The sequence below is a fragment of the Mirounga angustirostris genome, unplaced genomic scaffold (assembly GCF_029215605.1).
Source record: "Mirounga angustirostris isolate CCGP_5_RB_7025 unplaced genomic scaffold, mMirAng1.0.hap1 SCAF_16, whole genome shotgun sequence".
NCBI lineage: Eukaryota > Metazoa > Chordata > Mammalia > Carnivora > Phocidae > Mirounga > Mirounga angustirostris.
The window spans coordinates 51,814,199-51,838,927 of record NW_026991724.1 but is presented as its reverse complement, the minus strand read 5'-3'; the positions used below and the strand labels follow the sequence as shown (position 1 = coordinate 51,838,927).

The window sequence follows — 24,729 nt, the reverse complement described above, 5'->3', positions numbered from 1 at the left end:
TGATAGTATATGCCACGGCTTCATGCCTCTTTATGGCCCAATAATATCTCATGGTCTGGACATAGCACATTTTATCTGTCCATGCATCAGTTGGTGAGCATTTGGGTCATTTCTGTCTTTTGGCTACTGTGAATAATGCTGCTCATGAACATCCGTGTACGGATTTTTGTTGGACATATGTTTTCATTTCTCTCGCGTATATTCCCAGGAGGGCAATTGCTGGGTCATAGGGTAGCTCTATGTTTAACCACTTAAAGAGCTACCGGACCATTTCCAAAGTGATGGACCCATTTTAAATTCCCACCGGTGTCGTATGAAAGTTTCAGCTTCTCCACATCCCTGTCAACACTTGTGATCTTTCTTCTCACATAACCATCCTAGTATGTGTACAGTGGTTTCAATCTGCATTTCCCTGATGGCTGTTGAGACTGAGCATCTTTCTGTGTACTTACTGTCCATTTGTAATCTTTTCAGATCCTTCTCCCATTTTTTTAATTGAGTTGTTATCTTTTTATTACTCAGTTGTAAAAGTTTCTTATATATTCTGGAATTAAGCCCTTTATCAGATACACAGTTTGCAAATTCTCTCCCGTTTTGGGCAGGGTCTTTTCATTTTATTTGTGGTCTTGTTTGCAGGACTAAAGTTTTTAATTTCGATGAAATCCAATTCATTTTTTGTCACTTGTGCTTTTGGTGTTGTATCTAAGGTTTTGCCTGGGCGGAAGTCATGAAGATGTACGTCTGTGTTTTCTTGTAAGAGTTGTATCACTTTAAGTCTTAAATTCATGTCTGATCCATTTTAACGTTTATATATTGTGTAGGGTGGGAGTCCAAATTCATTCTTTTGCATGTGGATATCCACTGTTCCCGCACCATTTATTGAAAATACTGTTCCTTTCCTTTTGAATTGGCCTGGCACCCTGTGGAAAGCCAATTGACCATAAATGATTTGAGATTTTTCTTCCTTTTTTTTTTAAGATTTTATTTATTTGACAGGGACACAGCAAGAAAGGGAACACAAGCAGGGGGAGTGGGAGAGGGAGAAGCAGGATTCCCGCGGAGCAGGGAGCCCGATGCGGGGCTCGATCCCAGGACCCTGGGATCATGACCTGAGCCGAAGGCAGACGCTCAACGACTGAGCCACCCAGGCGCCCTTTCTTCTTTTTTAATACAGACGTTTACAGCTATAGATTTCTCTCAGGGCACCCCTTTAGCTGCATTTTACAAGTTTCAATATGTTATATTCTTATTTTCATTTATCTCAGAGTATGTTCTGATTTCTTTGTTCTTTTTTTTTTTTTTTTTTTTTAAAGATTTTATTTATTTATTTGACAGAGAGAGACACAGCGAGAGCAGGAACACAAGCAGGGGGAGTGGGAGAGGGAGAAGCAGGCCTCCCGCCAGGCAGGGAGCCCGATGCAGGGCTCGGTCCCAGGACCCTGGGACCATGACCCGAGCCGAAGGCAGACGCTTAACGACGGAGCCACCCGGGCGCCCCTGTTCTTTCTTTTTTTTAAAGATTTTATTTATTTGAGAGAGAGTGAGCGAGCACGAGTGGGGGTGGGGAGGGGCAGAGGGAGAGGGAGAAGCAGTCTCACTGCTGAGCAGGGAGCCCGATTCGGGGTTCGATCCCACATCACTGAGATAATGACCTGAGCCGAAGGCAGACGCTTAATCAACTGACCCAGCTAGGTGCCCTGATTTCTTTTTTGATACAGTGATTATTAAGGAGTGTGTCGTTTAATTTCCACATATTTGTGAATTTTCCAAATTGCCTTTTTTAAAATGATTTTTAATTTAATTCTATTTTAGCCAGAGAACATACTTTTTATTAGTTCCGTGCTTTTACATTTTTTGAAGCATATTTATGGGCTAGAATATGTTCTGTCCTGGAGAATGTTCCATGTGTAATTGAGAAGAATGTATTCTCCTGATGGTGGATGGACTATACTGTAGATATCTGCTATGTGTAGTTAGTTCAAGTATTATACTTCCTGTTGATCTTCTGCCTAGTTGTCCTATGCATTATTGAAAGTATTTAAATTTCCAAGTATTTTTTTTTTAAAGATTTGTTTATTTGAGAGAGAGAGTGCGCACATGCATGCATGGAGGGGGCAGAAGGAGAGGGAGAGTCCCAAGCACACTCCACATCGAGCATGGAGGCCAACTCAGGGCTTGACCCCACAGCCCCAAGATCACCACCTGAGCCAAAACCAAGAGTCATTCGCTCAATGGACTGTGCCACCCAAGCGCCCCTCCAACTATTATTTCTTAATTGTTCATTTTATCCTTCTGTCATTTGTTGCTTTATGTATTTAGGGACTCTGTTTTAGGTGCATTATGTTTATATAATTGCCATATTTTCTTGATGGCTTGACCTTTTACCATTATGGTATGATATCATTTATCATTATTACAATAATTTTGTCATTTTCTTGAGTAATATTTTTTGTTTTAAAGCCTAATTTGCAGGGGCACCTGGGTGGCTCAGTCAGTTAAGCATCCAACTCTTGATTTCAGCTCAGGTCATGATCTCAGGGTCACGAGATCTCCCGGCGTTGGGCTCCACACTCAGATGTCTGCTGGAGATTCTCTCTCTCCCTCTCCCCCTCCTCCCACTCTCTTTCTCTCTCTCTCTCTCTAGAATAAATAAATCTTTTTAAAAAAATGGTCTAATTTGCCTGACATTAGTATAGCTATTTCATGTCTTTTATGGTTGTTGTTTGCTTGGTGTGGTTTTTCCTGTTCTTTTACCTTCACCCTGTTTGTATCTTTGAAAATAAAGCAGGTCTCCTACAGGCAGCGTCAATTGGGTCATATTTTTTTATCCAGTCTGACAAACTGCCTTTTGATTGGTTTGTTTAAGCATTCTCTTTTAATGTTCCAGTGACACAGTTGCATTTGTATCTGCCATTTTGCTTTTTATTTTCTATATGTCTCATGGCATTTTCTCCTTCTGTTCCTCCTTTTCTGCTTTCTTTTGTATTAAGTGAGTATTTTCTTGTACAACACATCCCTTCCTTTAATTTTTCACTTTCTCTTAGTCATTTCTTAGGAGTTGCTCTAGGACTTAAAACATACATCTTCATTTATCAGAGTGTACTCAGTTGTGTATTAACTTAATAAAATATAGGAACATTGCTATCTAATTCCGTTTCTTCTAATCCTTTTGCTATTACTGTTACATATATGTATATAACAATGTTATATATGTATGTAGATAGTAGAAACCCGGAAGTACACTGTCATAATTATTACTTTATATAATTTTATGTTATATGAAAAAAGAGAATAAAGGAAAACAGGCATTATTTATAGAGTTTGTTGTATTACCCTTCTCATTAACCATTACTGATAACTTCATTTATTCCTGTGGATTCAAGTTACTGTCTGGGCTATTATTTCTTTACTCTAATGCAACCCCTTTGTGCTATTATTGCCACATATAGTGTATTTCTATATTTTATAGGCCCGCAATACATACTGTTTTATACAATTGTTTTTTAAGTCAATAAGAGAAGAAATATATGATTATAATTTTATAACTACCCATATAGTTACCTTTACCAGCACCCTTTGTTTTTTTGTTTTGATTCCCATTACTGTCTCGTGTCATTTGCTTTCAGTCTAAAGAACTTTCTTAGTTGTCTGTTACCGGTATGGAGATATAATTTACATAAAACTTATCCCTTTAAAGCATGTAATACAGTGGGTTTTATTACATTCACAGAACTGGGCAACCATTGCTCCCATCAAGTTTCAGACATTGTCATCACCCCCAAAAGAAGCCCCACCCTCATTCGCAGCCACTCCTGTCCCTGTCCCCCAACCCCAGCCATAGGTAACCTCTAGTTTACTCTCTGTCTCTATAGATTTGGCTAATCTGGACATTCCATATACATGTATTCCTGCAATATGTGGTCTTTTGTGACTGTCTCCTAGCATGATGTTTTTAGGTTTCACCTATGTTGCAGGATGTGTCCATATTCCATTCCTTTTTATGACTGACTGATATTCCACCTTTACTTTTTCTTTTTTTTTAAAGATTTATTTATTTTAAAGAGAGAGAGTGGGGGGGAGGGGCAAAAGGAGAGGGAGAGAGAATCTCAAGCAGACTCCCCACTGAATATGGAGCCTGACGCGGGGCTCGATACCACGACCCTGAGATCATGACCTGAGCTGAAACCAAGAATCAGACACTCAACTGACTGAGCCACCCGGGTGCCTTTCCACCTTTACTGTTTCTTATAAGACAGATCTAATAGCAACAAATCTCAATTTTTATTTATCTGAGAATGACTTTATTTCACAGGTTTTTTTTTAAAGATTTTATTTATTTATTTGAGAGAGAGAGAATGAGAGAGAGCACATGAGAGGGGGGAGGGTCAGAGGGAGAAGCAGACTCCCTGCCGTGCAGGGAGCCCGATGCAGGACTTGATCCAGGGACTCCAGGATCACGACCTGAGCCGAAGGCAGTCGCTTAACCAACTGAGCTACCCAGGCGCCCTCACAGTTATTTTTGAAAAGTAATTTGCTGGATATGATTCCTGGTTGACAGTTTTTTACTTTCAACAACTTGAATATGTTATCCTTCTGCCTTGTGACCTCCATTGTTTCCGACAAGAAGTCGGCTGTTAATCTTACTGGGGCACTCTTGCATGAAACAAGTTGTTTTTCTCTTTTTACTTACAAGATCTTCATCTTTGCCTTTCAACATTTTGCCTGTGATGGATGTGCCTAGATGTAGAGCTCTTCGTGTTTGTTCTCTTTGGAGTTTATAGAGTTTCCTGGATTATATCTTTTTTGTTTGTTTTACCAAATTTGGGAGGATTTCAGCTGTTGTATCAATGCCATGATACTTTACATGTTTTTTCGTCCCTTTCTTCTCTCTTTCTGGTACTCCATTGATCTATCTTCAGATTTGCTGATCATTTCTCCTGCCAACTGAAATCTGCTGTTGAGCCTCATCTCGGTTATTGTGATATATATTTTTTTTATTTGACAGAGAGAGACACAGCAAGAGAGGGAACACAAGCAGGGGGAGTGGGAGAGGGAGAAGCAGGCTTCCCGCTGAGCAGGGAGCCCGATGCGGGCCTCCATCCCAGGACCCTGGGATCATGACCTGAGCCGAAGGCAGACACATAACAACTTAGCCACCCAGGGGCCCCTATTGTGATTTTTTTGAAGATTTATTTCTTTTGTGGGGGGAGGGTCAGAGGGAGAGAGACAGTCTCAAGCAGACTCCCCACTGAGCACAGAGCCCCATGCAGGGCTCAATCTCATGACCTTGAGATCATGATCTGAGCTGAAATCAAGAGTCGGACTCTTAACTGACTGAACCACCCAGGTGCCCTGGTTATTGTACTTTCTTTTAACCCCAGAATTTCCATTTGGTTCTTTTTAAAAATCTTCTGTCTCTTACTGGTATTCTGTCTTTGATGAGAAATCATCATACCTCCCTTTAATTCTTTAAACATGGATACTACAGGGAGAGGGGGTCCATCTCCTTGGATGCACCTGCCTAGAGTAGGGCACTCCAGGTAGAGCTTCTGTTACATGGAGCTGGGGGTTGGGTGGCAGACAGATGCCACAGACTCTCACTGTTCTTACCAATATTTGGTCATTTTCTTAAATGATTATTTCCTTTTTTTTTAAGATTTTTTATTTATTTATTAGACAGAGATACAGCAAGAGAGGGAACACAAGCCGGGGGAGTGGGAGAGGGAGAAGCAGGCTTCCCGCTGAGCAGGGAGCCCGATGCGGGGCTCGATCCCAGGACCCTGGGACCATGACCTGAGCTGAAGGCAGACGCTTAACAACTGAGCCACCCAGGCATCCCTTAAATAGTATTTTCTAAAATGCTGTATGCCTTTAGGACAACTTCCAGAGACTTTAACTTTCTGTTTTTAAAAATAATTTTTATCAGTTAATTTGTTGTCTTGCTGAGTTCCTTATTCTGCTTTTTAGAAGTTCAATCCCTCCATGAAATCTTTTTTTTTTTTAAAGATTTTATTTATTTATTTGAGAGAGAGAATGAGAGAGAGCACGTGAGAGGGGGGAGGGCCAGAGGGAGGAGCAGACTCCCTGCCGAGCAGGGAGCCCGATGCGGGACTCGATCCCGGGACCCCAGGATCATGACCTGAGCCGAAGGCAGTCGCTTAACCAACTGAGCCACCCAGGCGCCCTCTTTTTTTTTTTTTTAATTGTGTGTTATCAGGGCACCTGGGTGGTACGGTCAGTTGAGTGACCACCTCTTGGTTTCAGCTCAGGTCATGATTTCAGGGTTGTGAGATCAGGCCCCACATGAGGCTCCATGCTCAGCACCAAGTCTGCTTAGGTTACTCTCTCTCCATCTCCCTCTGCCCCTCTCCCCTGCCTCTCTCTCTCAAATAAATCTTTTTAAATAAAATTGTGTTTTATCATGATAAGTTAACATGAGTCCCCCTTAAATGAGTAAGTATGCAGTACATCATTGTTGATTACAGGTACCACATTGTACAGTGGAGCTCTAGAGCTTATTCATCTGGCTTAACTGACACTTTATGCTCATTAATTAGTAAATACACGGGGCGCCTGGGTAGCTCAGAATGTTAAGCGTCTGCCTTCGGCTCAGGTCATGATCCCAGGGTCCTGGGATCAAGCCCCACGTCGGGCTCCTGGCTCAGCAGGGAGCCTGCTTCTCCCTCTCCCTCTGTCTCCCCTCCTGCTCATGCTCTCTCTCTCTGTGTCTCAAATGAATAAATAAAATCTTAAAAAAAAGAAAAAAGAAAAAAAATTAGTAAATACGCACGTCCCACTACCCCAGCCCTTGGCAACCACCATTCCACTTTTGATTATGTGAATTGGACTATTAAGATTTTTATTTATTTTGAGAGCGAGAGAGGGAGCATGCATGCAGGTGGGGGGAAGGGGCAGAGAGAGAAGGAGAGGGAGAGAATCTCCAGCAGGCCCCGTGCCGAGTGCAGAACCTGATGTGGGGCTTGATCCCAGGACCCCAAGATCATGACCCAAGCCAAAACCAAGAGTCGGACACAAACAACTGAGCCACACACGCGCCCCTGGAGTGGACTATTCTAGATACTTACATAAGCGGAGTCACGTAGTATTTCCTTCTCTGTGACTGGCTTGTTCCACTTGGCGTGATGTTCTCAAGGTTTATTCATGTTGTTGCATATTGAAGGTTCCTTTAAAAAAAAAAAAAGGTTAGCTAGTATTCCATTGTATGTAAATACCATTTTCCTTACCCACTCCTCTGCTGATGGACATTAGGTTGTTTCCACTTGGCTGTTGTGAATAATGCTCAGTAAATATGGAAGTGTAGATATCCCTGAGAGATTGATTTCAGTTCTTTTGTATAAATACCCAGAAGTGGGGGGGCACCTGGGTGGCTCAGTTGGTTAAGCGTCTGCCTTTGACTCAGGTCATGACCCCAGGGTCCTGGGATCGAGCCCCACTTGGGGCTCCCTGCTCAGTGGGGAACCTGCTTCTCCCTCTCCCTCTGCTATTCCCCCTGCTTTTGCTATCTGGCTCTATCTCTCTGTCAAAAGAAACAAATAAAATCTTTAAAAAAAAAAATACCCAGAAGTGGGATTGCTGGATCTTATGGTAGTTCTACTTCTAATTTTTTGAGTAATCTCCCTACCATGTGGTTTTAAAGAACCTGCTTTTAGCTGCTCTGCAAAGGCAGGCAGAAGGGGCCCCCCAGATCACTTACGGTCAGTCTTCTTGAGACTTTTTGTTGTTGTATGTTTTTTAGATCAAGTGGATGGCTCTTTCGGCATTTGCATGGTAAAGGATGACACCAAGATCAGCATCGAACCGTGAGTTGGAACAGATTTAGCACCTGAGGGTGGGTCCTTCCAAAGTGGGGGTGCTTTTACCCTCCCTGTGGGCCAGTGTCCGTTTTTCCCAGGGGCACCTTCATCATAGGGGATCTGGTCTAGCTACGGAGCCTCCCTAAGAGAGAAGTGGCGCACTTCTACGTGTGTATGTGGGAAACTCCCTCAGTATTCTTTCTGTCCAGAGATACCATAGCTGGGTCCAGGGGGACAGAATGCCCAGGACCCTGGGGTCCTAGGTAGAAGTGGTGGTGGTACCACCATGTGAGACTTTTGAGTGTCTGTGGAATGTGGCTAGATCGGTATGGCCGTGGGTGTAGAAGCATGCCGGCTGTAAGCGTATACCTCCCCTGCCCTAGACCCAAAGCGACTCCTGAGGCCAGAGGTACGGCAATAAGGAAAATGAGAGGAAGTAAGGAAATCCCCCCCTTGAGAGGTTTCTGGAATGCCTGCACATATCTCTCAGGGATGATGGACGCTGAACACGTCTGGCAGTGGCAGAGGGTTTGCACTGGGCAGGGCTGCAGCCGGAGAGCAGGGCACACCACCCGTCTCTGTTCCATTTCCCGTCTTGGTCACATGTGTATGTCTCACGTGTCTGTGTGTGTGGCCTTGTTTCAGACACATCAACATAGGAAGCCGGTTCCAGGCTGAGATCCCAGAGCTCCAGGAGAGATCGCTGACTGGAGTTGATGAGCACATAGCTTCTCTGGTCTGGAAGCCATGGGGAGATGTGATGACCAACCAAGAAACGCAGGACAGAGGTGGCTGAGACTTTGGGGCCAAATTCCCGAGGGCCCTGCCGCCACCCCCCACCCCCCACCCCGTACTCCCCTCGGCTGAGAAGCAGTACCCTGGGGTGAGGGGGTGGGGAAGGCTCGCCCTTGGTGCTGTGTGGCTTCTCTTGAGCTGCACTCCCCTACCCCCAGCTGCCTTCTCACACAAGCCCGGCCACGCTGTTCAGAGCAAGTGCCAGGAGCAGGGTTTGCGCCCTTTCTCCTTGTCTCTCCCTTCTCTCATCCCGCTTTCAGCTGAGACGTGAGAAGGCCGGTGACAAGGAGCCCCCTCTCAGTGCTGTCAGGGAAGTCTCCTCCCTGGAGCTCGCTGACTCCTTGTGTCTCCTCTCTCCCCCTGTGCTGGGACGTCTTGCTGCCGGAAACAGTGACTGAGCTCTGCAACGTGGCCTGCTCCAGCGTGATACCGGGAGGGGGCACCAACCTGGAGCTCGCGCTGCACTGCCTGCACGAAGCCCAGGGCAACGTTCAGGTGAAGTGGAGGCAGGGTTAGGGCAAGGGGGCATCTGCGGAAGCCCCCTCCCCTCCTGGGGCCGGGACCGGCAGGTGCATGCCGTGTGCAGTCTGCTTGGGGGTTTGCGGCTCACGAAAAGTGAAGGCGGGCCACTGTCCTTCGACCCAGTGGCTTTGGGATTGGTGTGGTCCTTGTGAGCCGCAGCTGTGGGCTCAGTGAGTCAGCTGTCTGGGTGGTGCAACAATACCCTGGGGTCCTCGGAGACATCTCGGGGGCACTGGCCAGTCAGCGCCCCAGAGACCCATCAGCTTGGGTCCTGTGCTAATTGGGTTTACTTATTGAGCTTTCTCTCTTCGATTAAAAACCCGTGTATGGGGCGCCTGGGTGGCTCAGTTGGTTAAGCGACTGCCTTCGGCTCAGATCATGATCCTGGAGTCCCTGGATCGAGTCCCGCATCGGGCTCCCTGCTCAGCGGGGAGTCAGCTTCTCCCTCTGACTCTCCCCCCTCTCATGCTCTCTGTCTCTCATTCTCTCTGTCTCAAATAAATAAATAAAATCTTTAAAAAAAATAAAAATAAAAACCCATGTATGAAAACCTCTGATGCAGTAGAATGGCCTCTGCCTCCTCCAGGGACCCTCTTCACAGTCTTGAGTAGTGGGAGAGGAAAAGTCCCATCACCTGAGGTTGGTCCCCAAGAATCAGTGCCACGGTCATGCTTTTTCTTGAGCCGAGAGGCAGCGGCCGGCACGTAGTAGGTGCTCAGCAGAGTGATCAACACATCTTTATGGGGTTCAACTGAGTGCTTGGTAATGTGGTGGCGCTGGGGCCAGGGCCGGCTTGGGGGCCCCAGCCTTGGTTTCGTGCTCTGCTGCTGCCATCTTGAAATTCTTAATAAGTTTTGAACAAGGGCCCACGTTTTCATTTTGTGCTGGGTCCCACAGATCCCCTGGCGGGACCTGACTGTGGTTCCTCAGGGGAGCAGGACAAAATCCCTCTCTTTGTGGGCTTACATTTTAGAAGAGTCAAAACAGGGGGCGCCTGGGTGACTCAGTTGGTTAAGCGACTGCCTTCCGCTCAGGTCATGATCCTGGAGTCCCGGGATCGAGTCCCGCGTCGGGCTCCCTGCTCAGCGGGGGGTCTGCTTCTCCCTCTGACCCTCCTCCCTCTCGTGCTCTCTGTCTCTCATTCTCTCTCTCTCTCAAATAAATAAAATCTTTAAAAAAAAAAAAAAGTCAAAACAGGAAGTACGTTTTAGAAGATTGCTGGATAGTGGTTAGTGCTATGAAGGAAATAAAGGAGGGCAGTGGGCAAGGGCAGTGCTATTCCAAATGCTGGTCCTTGATGGTAAGGAGTGTGCACCAGAATAAATCCATACACTGTCTCCTGCATCAGGAGCACCTTGCCGTGAGAAACCTACGTCAGCTGCACTCAGCAGTCTGCTTAGTGGTGTGGTCCGCGGGGCCACAAGTGGTTTACAGGTGGTGGCTGGTCCGTGGACCAACCACACACCGGGTAGTAGGGCTAGGGAAGGCCTTAGGGAGAGCTAGAAGTGTCTTTGGAAGGAAGGAATGGAGGGAGACTCTTCATTCCCTCCCTGTGTAAAGTAGCCCACAACTCCTCTTGTTCCAGATTGCCCTGGAGACCCTCTTACTCCGAGGACCCCAGAAGCCGCAGACTCACCCGCTGGCCGACTACCGCTACACAGGTGACTGGACGAGGCTGTGGGTGTGGTTTTTGCCAGGCAAGACCTGTGAACAGTCAGTCCCAACAGCAAGCTTTGCCTGTGCCTTTTGGGAGTTCTCTTGGGGTCTTCATCTGTCTTTCCAGAAAGGCCTCTCCTCTCCCAGGGGGGTGGGGGTGGGGTGGGGTACTCTGGCATGTTTCCTTCTAGTTGCGTCCTACCATCCCCTTTCCGGTGGTTCCCTCGTGGGCTGTGCCCAACCTGGAAGGGGATGCCCCTGACCAGGGAGAGGCGTAGGCAGGCTGAGCTTCAGCAGTGGGGCGCGCCAGCCCTGGAGTCAGGCAGTCTGGGGCCCTCCCCCAGCCTCAGCAAGTCTCTCAACCAGTGCAAGCCGTGGCTGCCTCCGTAAAGGGCAGATCTTAACGGGCCCTACCTGCTAAGGTTTTTGTCAGGATTGTAGGAGATAAAGGAACTAAGGGGCTTAGCAGAATGTTTGACACATAACTGTGCTTAGTGATGGCAGCTTTAAAAGGAGGGTGGTCTGCACGTCAGCCCTGTCCTCCCCTCCCCGCCCCCCGTGCTTGGCTTTCTCTAATAGGTTCAGACATCTGGACCCCCATGGAGAAGAGGCTTTTTAAGAAGGCATTCTGTGCCCACAAGAAGGACTTCTACTTGATACACAAGACGGTAAGGTGAATGTGGGTGCGCTGGTGTAGACAGGGCCTCGCCTCACACAGCTGAGCCGAACTAGAGCAGAAGGGCCTGTCGGGGGTGATGCTCTGCTTGTCTCAGAAACGGTTCATAATTTTAAAACGCCATTGTTGTGAACACCTCCAAACAGCCCAGAAATGCATCAAGGCTCAGTGCTCAAATAAATGAACGCTCCCATCCTCAGCTTGAGAAGTGCTCCGGTAAAGGCCTCCTTCTGGTGGCTAACGTCGGCCTGTTTGCTCGTGCGCCTCAGCTTTGCGCTCCCCGTGCACGTCTCACACGCATACGTGCGCGTGCTTATGAAAGGCTGAGATCCTACCACACTGGATATCCTGCTGGGTTTTTGTTCTTTTGTTAATCTGATGTACACAAAACCGCACATAATCAAAGTGTAACATTTGATGTTTTTGTGTATTTACACACCTACAAGGCCATTCACACGGTCAAGATCACAGATACATCCGTCACCCCCACACATTTCCGCCTGCCCCTCGGTCCTCTTTCCTGCCACCTCTGTCCCTAGTCCACTCCTTGCCTCCTTTCTGTCACTGTAAATTAGTTTGCGTTTTCCAGAGTTTTCTATGAATGGAATCGTCATACGACATGTGCTCTGCTTACACCTAGCATCAGTGAGATCCATCCGTGTTGCTGAGTACCAGTCGTTCACCCCTTTTCATTGCCGGGGAATGTTTCATTGCGTGGGTGTACCACCATCTATTTAATCTTTCACCTGTTGCCATCTGGGTGGTTTCCAGATATCAGCAATTATAGATACAGCTGCCGTGAACACTCATTCACATACAGGGCTCTCAAGGACCAGCACTGTTTTTCTTCGGGGTAAATACCTAGCCGGGGGAATGAGTACATCATATGGTGAGTGTCATGTTTCACTTTGAAGAAACCGCCAAATGGTTATCCAAGGCGGTAGGTCGTAGCACTTGACGTGCCCACGGGCAGCGCTCACAAGAGTTCCCGGTGCTGCGCGCCCTCCCCAGCACGCCCCGCGGTCAGGCTTCTTTTTGCCATTCTGATGAGCACACAGCGTTCTCTCACTGCGCTTCCCGAAAGACAAACGATGCTGAGCATCTTTCCACCTGCTTGTTCGCTTTCGTTGTGCCTCGTGGTAAGGTGTCTGCTCCCAATCCTTTGCCTATGTTTTTTGGGGGGGTGTTTGTGTTTTTATTAAACTGTGGGGGTTCTTTATTCGTTCCGAACACAAACTCTTCATCCAGATACCTGCTTTGCAGATATTTGTTCCCGGTCTCTGACTTCACAGTTTCGGTTCAACAGTGTCTTTTGAGGAAAAATTTTAGACTTTGAGTAAGCTCAATTTATTAATTTTTCTCTTATGGATCATGCTTCTGGTGGCGTCTCTAAGAAACCTTTGCCTACCCAAAGTCATCAAGATTTTCCCCTATGTTTTCTTCTAGAAGTGTTATGGTTTTCAGTTTTAGGTTTAGATTTATGACCTGTTCTGGATTGATATGCAAGGTATGGATTGGAGTTCATTTTTTGCATATGAATATTTAATTGTTCCAATACCTTTTGTTGAAGAAACTACGTTTTCTCCACTCAACGGTCTTTGTGCCTCAGCCAAATATCAGTTGGCCATATACGTATGTGTTTATTTCTGGGCTATCCGTTTTGTTCAGTTGATCTATTTGTCTACTTTTTTTTTTTTTAAAGATTTTATTTATTTATTTGACAGAGAGACACAGTGAGAGAGGGAACACAAGCAGGGGGAGCGGGGGAGGGAGAAGCAGGCTTCCCGCAGAGCAGGGAGCCCGATGCGGGACTTGATTCCAGGACCCTGGGACCATGACCTGAGCCGAAGGCAGATGCTTAACGACTGAGCCACCCAGGCGCCCCCTGTTGGCCTACTATTAAGCTGTTAGCATGCTCTTTATTACTGTTGATTTATATAATAAGTCATGAAATCAGAAAACGTTAGTTCTTCAACTCTGTTACTCTTTTTCAAAGTGTTTTCTATCCTAGGTCCTTTGCATTTCCATGTGAATTATAGAATTAGCTTGTCAATTTCTTTAAAAAAACTGACAGGATCTTGTTTGGTACATTGACTCTCTAGGTCAATTGCAGAGAATCGATACCTTAGTAGTATCTGATCTTCTGACCAGTGAACGAAGTATATTTATTTACTTAAGTCTTTAATTTCCGTCCATGGTGTTTTGAGGGAAGTTTTACTGTGTAGGTGTTGCACATCTGACCTCCAGCTTATTCCTAAGTAGTTCTACTTTTTCTGCTGTTATGGAAGGTTCTTTTTAATTCTGATTTCAGTGGCTTCTTGTTAAATACATAGAAATAAGATTGAAATAATATTGATCTTGTGTTCTACAGTCTTGCTAAGCTCATTTATTAGTTTTTATAGCTTTTTTGCAGATTCTGTTGGGTTCTCTACATAGGCCATCATATCATCTGCAGATAAAGACAGTTTCATTTCTTCCTTTCCAGTCTGGATGCCTTTGATTTTTTTCTTGCCTCACTGCACTGTAGAACGTCCAGTACCTTGTTAGTAGAAATGGTGAGAGTGGACCTTCTGGACTTGTTCATGATCTTAGAGGGAAGCCAGCCCCTATTTTCCCTCTTAAGTATGACATTAGCTGTGGGGTCTTTGTAGATGTTGCTGATCAGGTTGAAGAAATTCCTCTTATTCCCAGTTTGCTGAGAGTTTGTTCAGTAAAGGATATGGGGTTGTATTGATAGTGCTTTTTCTGCATCTGTTGAGATGCTCATATGGTTATTCTTTTTTATTTTAGTATGGCCAATTATATTGATTTTTTATTGTTAAATCAACCTCACATTTCTGGGATGAGCTCCACTTGGTCCCGAAGTCTTGTCCTTTGTATATATATTGTTGGATTCTATTTATTAACACTTGGTTTAGAAGTTTTCATCTGTGTTTGTGAGGGATATTAGTCTGTAGCTTTCTTTTCCTTGTAATATCTTTGTCTGTCTTTCATATCAGGGTAATGCTGACCTTATTGAATGAGCTGGGAAGTATTCCCTCCTCTTCAATTTTTTGGAAGAATTTGTTTAGAATCAGCTTTATTTATTACTTAAATATTTGGTGGTGAAGCCACCTCAGCCTGGAGTTTTCTTTGTGGGAAGGTTTTGAAGTGCAGATTCAGGTTATTTCATAGATGTAGGGCGATTCACATTATCATGTCTTCTTGGTGGTTTTTCTTTCGAGAAATTTGTTCGTTTCTTCTAAGTTGTCTGATATATTAGCTAAAATTGTTCATAATAGTCTCATATTGTGCTTTTTATATTCATTGACTATAGGGATGTCACCTCTCTCATTCTTGATATCAGTAACTGGTCTTTTTTTTCCTGACCAGTCTGGCTAGAGATTTATCAATTTTACTGATTTTCTCAAAAAAACCAGCTTTGGCTTGTTGATTTTTTTTTCTATTTAATTGATTTCTGCTCTGCTGTTTATTATTTCTTTTTTTTTAAGATTTTATTTTATTTATTTGATAGAGAGATGGAGAGCAGGAACACAAGCAGGGGGGGTGGGAGAGGGAGAAGCAGGCTTGCCGCAGAGCAGAGAGCCCGATGCGGGGCTCGATCCCAGGACCTTGGGATAATGACCTGAGCTGAAGGCAGACACTTAACGACTGAGCCACCCAGGCACCCCTGCTGTTTATTATTTCATTTCTTCTGCTTGCTTTGAGTTTAATTTGTTGTTCTTTTTCTAGCTTTTGAAGGTAGAGACTGAGATCATTGATATGAAACCTTTCTTCTTCCCTAATATAGGTATTTAGTGCTACAAATTTTCCTCAAAGTACTGCTTTGATACATATGTTGGGTTTTCATTTTTATTGAGTTCAAAATACATTTTCACTTCCCTTTTGATTTCTTTTTTGACCTATGAGTTGTTTAGAAGTGTGTTATTTAGTCTCCAGATATTTTAGGATTTTCCAGAGTTCTTCTGTTACTGACTTTTAATTTAATGTCACTGTGGTCAGAGAAATACTTCATATGACTCAAATCCTTTTAAATTTTTTGATCATTGATTATGGCCCAGAATATGGTCTACATCTTAGTAGATGTCCTGAGCACACTTGAAGAAGCTGTATTCTGCTGCTGTTGACTGGAGCTCTAGAAATATCAGTTCAAGATGGTTGATAATGTGGTTTGGGTCTTCCATCCCTTTACTGTTTCCTTGTCCTAGCAATTATTGGGAATGGGTTATTAAAATATTTGGCTGTAACTATGGATCTGTTTTTCCCTGTAGTTCTTTTTTTTTTAAATATTTTATTTATTTATTTGAGAGAGAGAGAGCACATGAGAGGAGGGAGGGTCAGAGGGAGAAGCAGACTCCCCGCCAAGCAGGGAGCCAGATGCGGGACTCGATCCAGGGACTCCAGGATCATGACCTGAGCCGAAGGCAGTCGCTTAACCACCTGAGCCACCCAGGCGCCCCTTCCTTGTAGTTCTATCAGGTTTTGCTTCGTGTATTTTGAAGCTCTGACTTAGATGCGTGAACATTTAGGATTCTTATGTCTTCTTGATTAATTGACCTTTTTATCATAATGAAATGATTTCCTTTATGCCTGGTATTATTCTTTGCTCTGAAATCTATTTTTCTGCTATTATATAGCCAACTACTCCAACTTTCTTATAATGGGTGTTTGTATGGTATAATCTCTTACTTTTAACCTATTTGTGTTTTTATATTTAAAGTGTATTTTTATAAGTAGCATGTATTAGATGGTGCTTTTTTATTTGTTGTAATCGAAGTATAATTAACATAGAGTGTTATATTAGTTTCAGGTGCACAATATAATAATTCAGCACTTCTGAGCTCATCAAAATAAGTGTGCTATTGATCCCCATCACCTATTTCCCCCTCCCCCCACCCACCTCCCATCTGAGAACCACCAGCTTGTTCTCTGTGTTTAAGAATCTGTCTTAACTGTCTTTTTTCTTTTTTTGTTTCTTAAATTCCACACATGAGTGAGATCATATGGTATTTGTCTTTCTCTGACTTATTTCACTTGGCGTTATACTCTCCAGATCCAACCATGTTGTCACAAATGGCAAGATTTCATTCCTTTTTATAGTTGAGTAATATTCTGTTATATGCTTTTTTAAAAAAATATCCAGCCTTTTAATTAGGGTGTTTAGACCATTCACATTTAACGTGATTATTGAGATGGTTAGGTTTAAGTCCATCACCTTGCTGTGTGTATTCTGTTTGACTCATCTGTTCTTTGTTTCTCCTTTTTGCAATTTTTCTGCGTTCTTTTGGATTAATGTAGTAAATTTTAGGATTCCATTTTATCTCCTTTGTTGGCTTATTGGCTATAACTCTTTTGTTATTTTGGTGGTTGCTTTAGGGTTTATACTATGCATCATTAACTTATCACTGTTGAGCCTTCAAGTGATTTGATAGCACTTCATGTGCAGAATGAAAACCACAGAGCAGCAGGCTTCCATCTCTCCTCCTGGCCTTTATACTGTGATTGTTATGCCTTTTATATATGTTACGAACCCCTCAATACCTTGTTACTGTTTTTGTTTGAACAGCCAACTATGTTTAGAGAGATTTAAAATACAAAGTCTTGGGGCGCCTGGGTGGCTCAGTCATTAAGCGTCTGCCTTCAGCTCAGGTCATGATCCCAGGGTCCTGGGATCGAGCCCCGCATCGGGTTCCCTGCTCCATGGGAAGCCTGCTTCTCCCTCTCCCACCCCCCCTGCTTGTGTTCCCTCTCTGGCTGTCTTTCTGTCAAATAAATAAAACCTTTAAATAAAAATAAATAAGTAAATAAATAAATAAAAGTAAAATACAAAGTCTTATTTTTTACCCACATAGTTAGCATTTTTACTGCACTTGCATCCCTTTGTACACATCCGTGTTTTCATCTGGCATCATTTTCCAGAAAGAAATAGATGTGAATCCTTTACCACTTCTTGTGGTTCAGGTTTGCAGTCATGGATTTTTTCCAGCTTCTGTGTATTGAAAAAAGTCTTTATTTTGCCTCCATTTTTGAAAGCTATCTTTGCTAGGTATGGAATTCTAGTTTGACAGTTTTTTTTTTTTTTAATTCTTGAAGTCATTTAAAGATGTTGCTCTATTTTCTTCTTGATTTTGTTTCCACCAAGAAATCTACAGATTTCCTTGTCTCTGTTCCTCTTTATAAAACATGTATTTTGTTTGTTTGTTTGTTTGTGTGGTGGCTGTTTATATGAATTTCTCTTCATCCCTGGTTTTGAGCAGTTTTATTATGATGTGCTTCAGTATGGTTTTCTTCATTTTTTTTCTTGTGGTTGGGGTTGGTTGAGCTTCTTAGACCTGTGGGTTTGTAGTTCTCATTAAATTTGGGGAAATTTGGCCTTCTTTCTTCAGATATTTGTGTCCCTCCCTTCTCCTTCAAGGACTCCATCGACGTGGGGGGGGGGGAGGCTTCCTGCCCTTGCCCCATGGCTCACTCATGCTCTTTTTCATTTTTCCCATCTGTTTTCCTCTGTGTGTTTCATTTCGGATGGTTTCTATTGCTGTATCTTCAAGTTCAGTCATCTTTCTTCCTGCAGTGCCAAGTCTGCCATTAATCCCATGCTGTGCAGTTTTCCTCTCGGACATTATGGTTTTTGTCCCTAAAAGTTTTCTTTGGGTCTCTTTCATATCTTCCATGTCGTTACTTAAATTTTTGATCAAATATTATGCAGATATAATAAATTTAATGTCCTTCCCTGCTAATTCAAACATCTGCAAGTATTCTGACTTGATTCTGACAGGTTGATTTTTCTCATTATATGTCATATTTTCCTGCTTCTTTGTATGCCTGGTGATTTTTCACTGGATTCCAGGCATTGTGAATTTTAGCTTGTTGGGTGCTGGATATTTTTGCATCTTATAAATATTCTTTTTTTTTTTTTTAAAGATTTTATTTATTTGACAGAGAGAGAGGGAACACAAGCAGGGGGAGCGGGAGAGGGAGAAGCAGGCTTCCCGCCGAGCAGGGAGCCCGATGTGGGGCTCGATCCCAGGACCCTGGGATCATGACCTGAGCCGAAGGCAGACGTTTAACAACTGAGCCACCCAGGTGCCCCTGCATCTTATAAATATTCTTGACCTTTGTTCTGGCACAGTTACTTGAAAACAACTTGTTCCTTTTGGGTATTGCTTTGGGTTTCTTAAGGCGGTACCAGAACAGTTTTTTGTCTAGGGTTAATTATTTCTCATTTCTGAGGTGAAACCCTTCTCATTACTCTACCAGTGTCCCGTGAATTAGGTTTTCCACCCCCAGCTGGTGGGGACAGGCACCGTTCCTGGCCCCTGAGAGCCACAGGCGCCTTTCCCTCTGATCCTTTCAGATGGATCTTTACTTAGCATTGGCTTGTCTCTTCACACCCACTTCACTGAATCCTTGAGGGGAACTCTGTCTAGATCTCTGGCATTTTTCTCCGTGCTGCTGTCTGCTCTGCTGTCCTCTGTCCTGTGGACTCTTGCCACCTTGGTCTCCCTAGGCACTAGGCTCCTCTCAGCTAAGGAGTCTGCTGGTCCCTACCCCTGCGCCGTGGTCTGGAAACTCTCCCAAGGTGGTAGTGTATTTTCTACCTCTCAGAAAGGTGTTTTTTGACTGATGCCTAGGGTTTTACCAACCACTGTTTCCTATATTTTGCCTGTGTCTTTTCATTGTTTGGGATGGGAGGGAGATCTAGCTCTTAGTTTGTGACAACACACAAAGCTGAAAAAATTCACACAGAGAAGGTATTTTCTGAAGTGAGCTCCAGATACTAAATGGCCAATTGAATTTACCTGAGAAATGTTCCTTCTGGAGCAATTAATAAACTTTTCCATCCTGTTTTGTTTTTACAGATTTTATTGTTAACGGAATCACTTCTTAGTGGAGGGAGGAGCAAACAGTGGGGTCTAAATGGCCGGGATCAAATTGTGCCCTCAGAACCTCTTCCTCCTCTCATGGGCCACTTCCCTCTGGACTTCACGGCCCTGCCTCACTGTCCAAAGGCTATGTGGCCCCCACTGCCTCAGGGCATTCTGCTTTCATGAGTCCCAGTTGGCAGACACGTGGCTCCTAGGCATGATGGCGCCATGAGCATCCTTGTAACATGCCTCCCAGTGCACCTTCCCATAGGGCAGGATCTCTGGGATGGACCTGCCCCCTGGGGTGTGCAGGGCTTAGCCAGTGTCAGCTGTGGGGGCTTCACCCTGAACCCCTCGTCACCTGTGAGGACTTTGCGATTCTCTGCCCCTTGCAGTGAAGGGGCACACCAGGCCAACGCAGAGAGACATTTCAGGAAGGCTTTCAGAAAGTGGCCCCATGGGGAGGGGATTTTAGGGTGTCATGGCGACACTTGAGGCTGCTCATGAGGTAGTGCCCATAGCCGCCTTCTGTTTTCCTTCACTAGATTCAGACAAAGACTGTAGCCCAGTGTGTTGAGTATTATTACATCTGGAAAAAAATGATCAAGTTTGACTGTGGCCGAGCCCCAGGACTGGAAAAGAGGGTCAAGAGAGAGCCAGATGAGGCAGACAGGACAGAAGCAAAGGTAGAAGGTCCGGGGGAAGGTGGGGCTGGAGTTTGGCGCAGATCGGGATGGCACTGCCCATCCAAGTCAGGGAAGGGGGACGGGCTTCCCTGCCCAGCCTAGAGGCTCCCTGAGAAGGGTGGAGGGTTGGCACCCTTCCATCGTCGTTTCTGTCCCTCTGCAGGTCATTTGCAGCCCTCGGGAGAGACCCAGCCACCGTCCCACTCCTGAGTTCAAGATAAAGACCAAGAGTTACAGGAGGGAGTCCATTCTCAACTCCAGCCCAAATGCCGGCCCCAAGCGGACCCCTGAGCCACCGGGGAGTGTGGAGGGCCAGGGTGTCTTTCCCTGCAGAGAGTGTGAGAGGTATCATTCCTGTCCCTGGATGTGCCCACACCACCTCCCCTCGGCCCCCCTGGCGGCCCTTGGGCGACCCGCCTTCCCCCTGCTCTGACTTGTGTCCTTTGGTGACTTCTCAGGGTGTTCGACAAAATCAAGAGTCGAAATGCCCACATGAAGCGCCACCGGCTTCAGGACCATGTGGAGCCCATCGTCAGGGTGAAGTGGCCTGTGAAGCCCTTCCAGCTGAAGGAGGAAGAAGAGGAGGAGGAGGAGATAGGGGCTGACATCGGCCCCCTGCAGTGGTGATTGGGGTGGGGTGAGGGGAACTGGGGCAAGGCAGCCAGTCTGGATGGGGGCCTCCAGCCTCATCACCTTTCCCCTCGGCCTCTCCAGTGGGTTTGGGGTACCCCTCTGCCTCCTCCCCACCCTTACGTTCCCTCACTTGCCAGCCTGGCGTGGAAACATGGTGGGCATTCAGCCATAAATAGGCAGGAGGAGCCCCCAGTCGCCAGACCACTGTTGGCTGGTGCCAGAGGCTCCAGTCTCCTTAGGTTTTAATTAGTCTCTCCCCTTCTTTCAGTTCCACTCCTCCTAGAGCAGGGAGGCTTGGGCGGGGGGGATGAGGTAGATCTGGGTAGCGCTAAAATCTTCACCTCAGTTTTGGGGTTTGGTTACATTTGTTAGATAAGGCCAAGACGTAGAGAATCAGTGGGAAGATACCTTCAGATCTCCAACATGTTGGGGCGCCCTCACCAGGGGAGTCTCTCTGCATTCCAGATTCAGTCCCTAGTCTTGCGATGACTTGTACATTGTTAGGTTTTTTTGTACGTGTCGACTTGTAAATCTTATTAAATTGGGTTCTTGAGCAGCTGTCTTCTGGCTTCCCTGGCCTGTTGATCTGACAAAGGCTTTTGAGCCCCTGCTACTTGATGGAGCCACAGAGATGAGTAAGCTGAGTCCCGGCCCCGGAGGACAGGAACCGGGGGCTCGTACGCTCACCCAGCCAGCATTTAGTAAGCACCTACCTTAGAGCATAAGCCCAACTGACGGCCCCCAGTCTGTGCAATGGGGCTACAGTGATGCAGGAGGAAAAAGGCCCCTCTCCTTGTGGGGCTTCCGTTGTCGGAGTGAGAGAGTCGCGGTGATGAATGAGTGAAAAGGTGATTTGAGATATTGATCGTGGCGATGCTCGCGGCCACGGGAGCAGGGGAGGCAGCACAGGCTGCAGGGGTCGGGATGCGTGGTGGCTCCCGTGGCTCAGCTGTGAGGTCAGGTGCACCCACAGGGGCCAGCCTCAGCCTCTCGGCTGCCGCAGCAGCAAAAATCACCTCTTCCTCTGCCAACACCCGGACCTTCGGAGGCTGCGGGGAAGAGAAAGCGTCCCTCCCTCTTGTCCCTTTGGAAGAGCCAGGAGAGCTTGTAGCAGCCCCTCACAGGACGCCCCTCCTGTCCCACTGGCAAAACCCATGCTCTTTCTCCACTGATCCCCGACAGCTGGAAGGAAAATGGCCACGGTTTTCCTGGACACTCAGGCTGTGTCTCCAGGAACCGGGGGAAACCAGTGTGATCCCTCAAGTTTGTTGCCACTGGCTCAAAACTGGAATTCTGTTTGCCAGGAAAAGGAGAGGACACGGAGAGGGCTACCGGGCAGGGAGACGGTGTGTCCACCACAGGGTGACATAAAATAAAGCAGGGGGCCAAGTCCTGGGCAGTGTCCGGGGCATGGCACACGGTGGCCCGCCAGGGAAGGCCCTACCGAGGAGGCTGCTGGGGCCAAGGTCTGGATGGCTAGTGGAGGGTGGTCCAAGAGCCTCCACCTGCTCTGTGGAGCTTGTAGGAGGCAAGATGGCAAACACAGTAGGCATGGTGGTAAGAAGGTGAGACGGTGGCCTGGTCTGAGGAGGGACAGAAACTCGGGGAGTAGGGAAGCATCTTAGGGGTAGACTCAGCCTTGCTGGTGGGTCCCCTCCCAGGGAGAGGTGGTAAGGGAAAGGACAGGTCAGGGCCGGCATGACAGCTTTGGGGCTCGGCACCTGAGTAGATGTCAGTGAATCAGAGGGGGAAGAGCGGGGATACCTCAGAAGACTGATCGCCTCGAGGTGCGATTGTGTCTGTCATAGTGGGTGCTGCATTCTGAGGGACTGTGGGGTGGGGGGGAGCAGGGCAGAGCGTGGTGTCAGGAGCCATCCCAGGGGGGCCGTGTTGTGGCTAAATAAATCTTAAAGCCGGGGCAGGAGGGGGAGCAGAGGAGCAAGTTGAGTTTGAAGGACTTAGGACCCTTGTGGTTAAGGGAAAGGGCTCAGGCTCAGGTCTCCTAGGAGCCGGAATTTACAGCCCAACTCTTCTTTCTTTGTGATCTTGGGCAAGTCACCTTCCCTGTTTCAGCCTCTGTGTTCTCAGTCTGTGAAACGGGATGGGAAGTGCCTTCTCCCACGTCCAGGTTCAATGAAAAGACATAAATGACCGTTTGGCAGGGTGCACCGCAGGAACAGAGCCATTGCCATTAAATGGGTCCTCCTGCTCTTGTTTGGGTCCCGCCCTGAATGACAAGCTCAGCTGCTGGAAATGAAAGACCTTGACCTAATGGGCGGGTGGTATGTTAGTTCTATAGTGCTGCATAACAAATCGTCCTGAAATTTAACAGCGTTAAACAAACTGGAGCTTTTATAAATAGCACCACTCGGCTGGACAGGGAACCGAAACTGCTTGTGGTAATCCAGACTCTCCCCAACACCCCCACCTGATCTGCGGTCAGAATACAGTGGCCACCACAAGAAGAAGTTGGTCCAAGAGAGTCTCTGAATGTCACCGCAAACGTTTCTTGTGAATTACTCCCCCTCAGCTAAGCCCCATCCTCACCCCCAAATAACAGCTTTTTCTCACCCAGTGGTCCCTGGGTTATCTGCATCTGAATCATCTGGGAGTCCTGTAAGAAAATGTATATTCCTGTATCCTGCCACCGACTTTCATAATTGGAATCATTGGGGGTAGGGCCCTGGAACTTGAATTTTTTTAAAGAAGATTTCATAGTAGAATCGTTTTTAGATTTTTCAGAAAGATTGTGAAAATGGTACTGAGAATTCCCATATACCCCACACCCGGTTCCCCCTAATACTTCTTTTAAAGATTTATTTATTTGAGAGAGAGAGAACTCGAGTGCGGGGAGGGACAGAGGGAGAGAGAGAACTCTTCATGAAGACTCCCCACTGAGTGCTGAGCCCAACTGAGATCATGACCTGAGCTGAAATCAAAAGTCAAGACGCTTAACCAACTGAGCCACCCAGGCTCCCCGTATTAATATCTTAGATGAGTATGGTACATCTGTTACGATTACCGAACCAATATTGACACATTATTATTGACTAAAGTCCATACTTTATTCACATTTCCTTAGTTTTTACCTAACATTCATCTGTTTCAGGATCCCACCCAGGACACCAAATTACATTTAGTGGGCATGTCTCCATAGGCTCCTCTGGGCTGGGACAGTGTCTCCAGCTTTCCTTGTTTTTAATGATTTGACAGCGTTGAGACCTGGTTAAGTGTTTCGGAGAATATGCCTCAACTGGGGTTTGTCTGATGTTTGTGATTAGATGGGGAGAGCCATCCTTCACAGAAGTGACGTGCCATTCACATCACATTATTGAGAGCACTTTCTATCAATGTGATTCACCACTGTTGATGTTAACCTGTCACCTGGCTGAGACTGTCAGGTTTCTCCACTGGAAGCAGTTTCCCCGTCCCTTTCCCACACCACACTCTGGAGGGAAGTCTCTGGGTGGTCCACACTGAGGAGTGAGGAGTTACGCTCCACCTTCTGGAGGGAGGAGTCTACATGAACTATTCAGAACTCTTCTGCATGAAGTATTTGTCTATCTTCCCCGTTTGTTTGTTCAGTCATTCCCTTAACACCAGCATGGGCTCAGGGATATTTTGTACACCGGATTATAATCCAGTACTAGTTTATTGTGTTGCTCAAAATGTTCCAGCTTTGGCTATTGGGAGCTCTTTCAGTTGGCTCCTGTGTCTCTTTGACGTACCCTACCATTTGATACAAACACACACTACACTCACTCTCCACCCCCCCCCTTTCTGGCACTACAAGATCCTTCAGGCTCATCCTGTGTAATTTCCTGCCCGAGCCTCCAAGCAGCCATTTATCAAGGAGTCCTGGTTCCTTTTATTGGAGAATGGCATTAAAAACAAAGATCTGGGCTCTGAGTGAATTTTTGACACGCTCTCTCCAGCTTTTGTTTTTGTTTTTATTAATGAATCCAGAGAGAGCCCTCAGTTTTCTTTCCCCGTCTACGGACTTTACGGGCCGTCCCAAACCAGTTCCAGTATCCGTCAGCAGAGGGCGCAAGAAAAGGCAGAACGCTTTCCTCACCGCTTAC

General features: G+C 46.1%; 1 protein-coding gene across 1 annotated transcript in view; it reads left to right on the top strand.

Annotated features, from left to right (window-relative positions):
• Nucleotides 1–21,196, top strand: part of ZNF541 (zinc finger protein 541) — a 33,699-nt gene extending 12,503 nt beyond the window's left edge. Inside the window, exons 8-15 of the mRNA XM_045890413.3 lie at nt 7,757–7,820; nt 8,460–8,602; nt 9,001–9,104; nt 10,717–10,792; nt 11,367–11,455; nt 19,874–20,014; nt 20,178–20,359; nt 20,473–21,196. Of these exons, the coding sequence (XP_045746369.1) occupies nt 7,757–7,820; nt 8,460–8,602; nt 9,001–9,104; nt 10,717–10,792; nt 11,367–11,455; nt 19,874–20,014; nt 20,178–20,359; nt 20,473–20,641 (968 nt within the window). The 3' untranslated portion in view covers nt 20,642–21,196. The remainder of the gene's footprint in view (nt 1–7,756; nt 7,821–8,459; nt 8,603–9,000; nt 9,105–10,716; nt 10,793–11,366; nt 11,456–19,873; nt 20,015–20,177; nt 20,360–20,472) is intronic.
• The last annotated feature ends 3,533 nt before the right edge of the window (nt 21,197–24,729 follow it).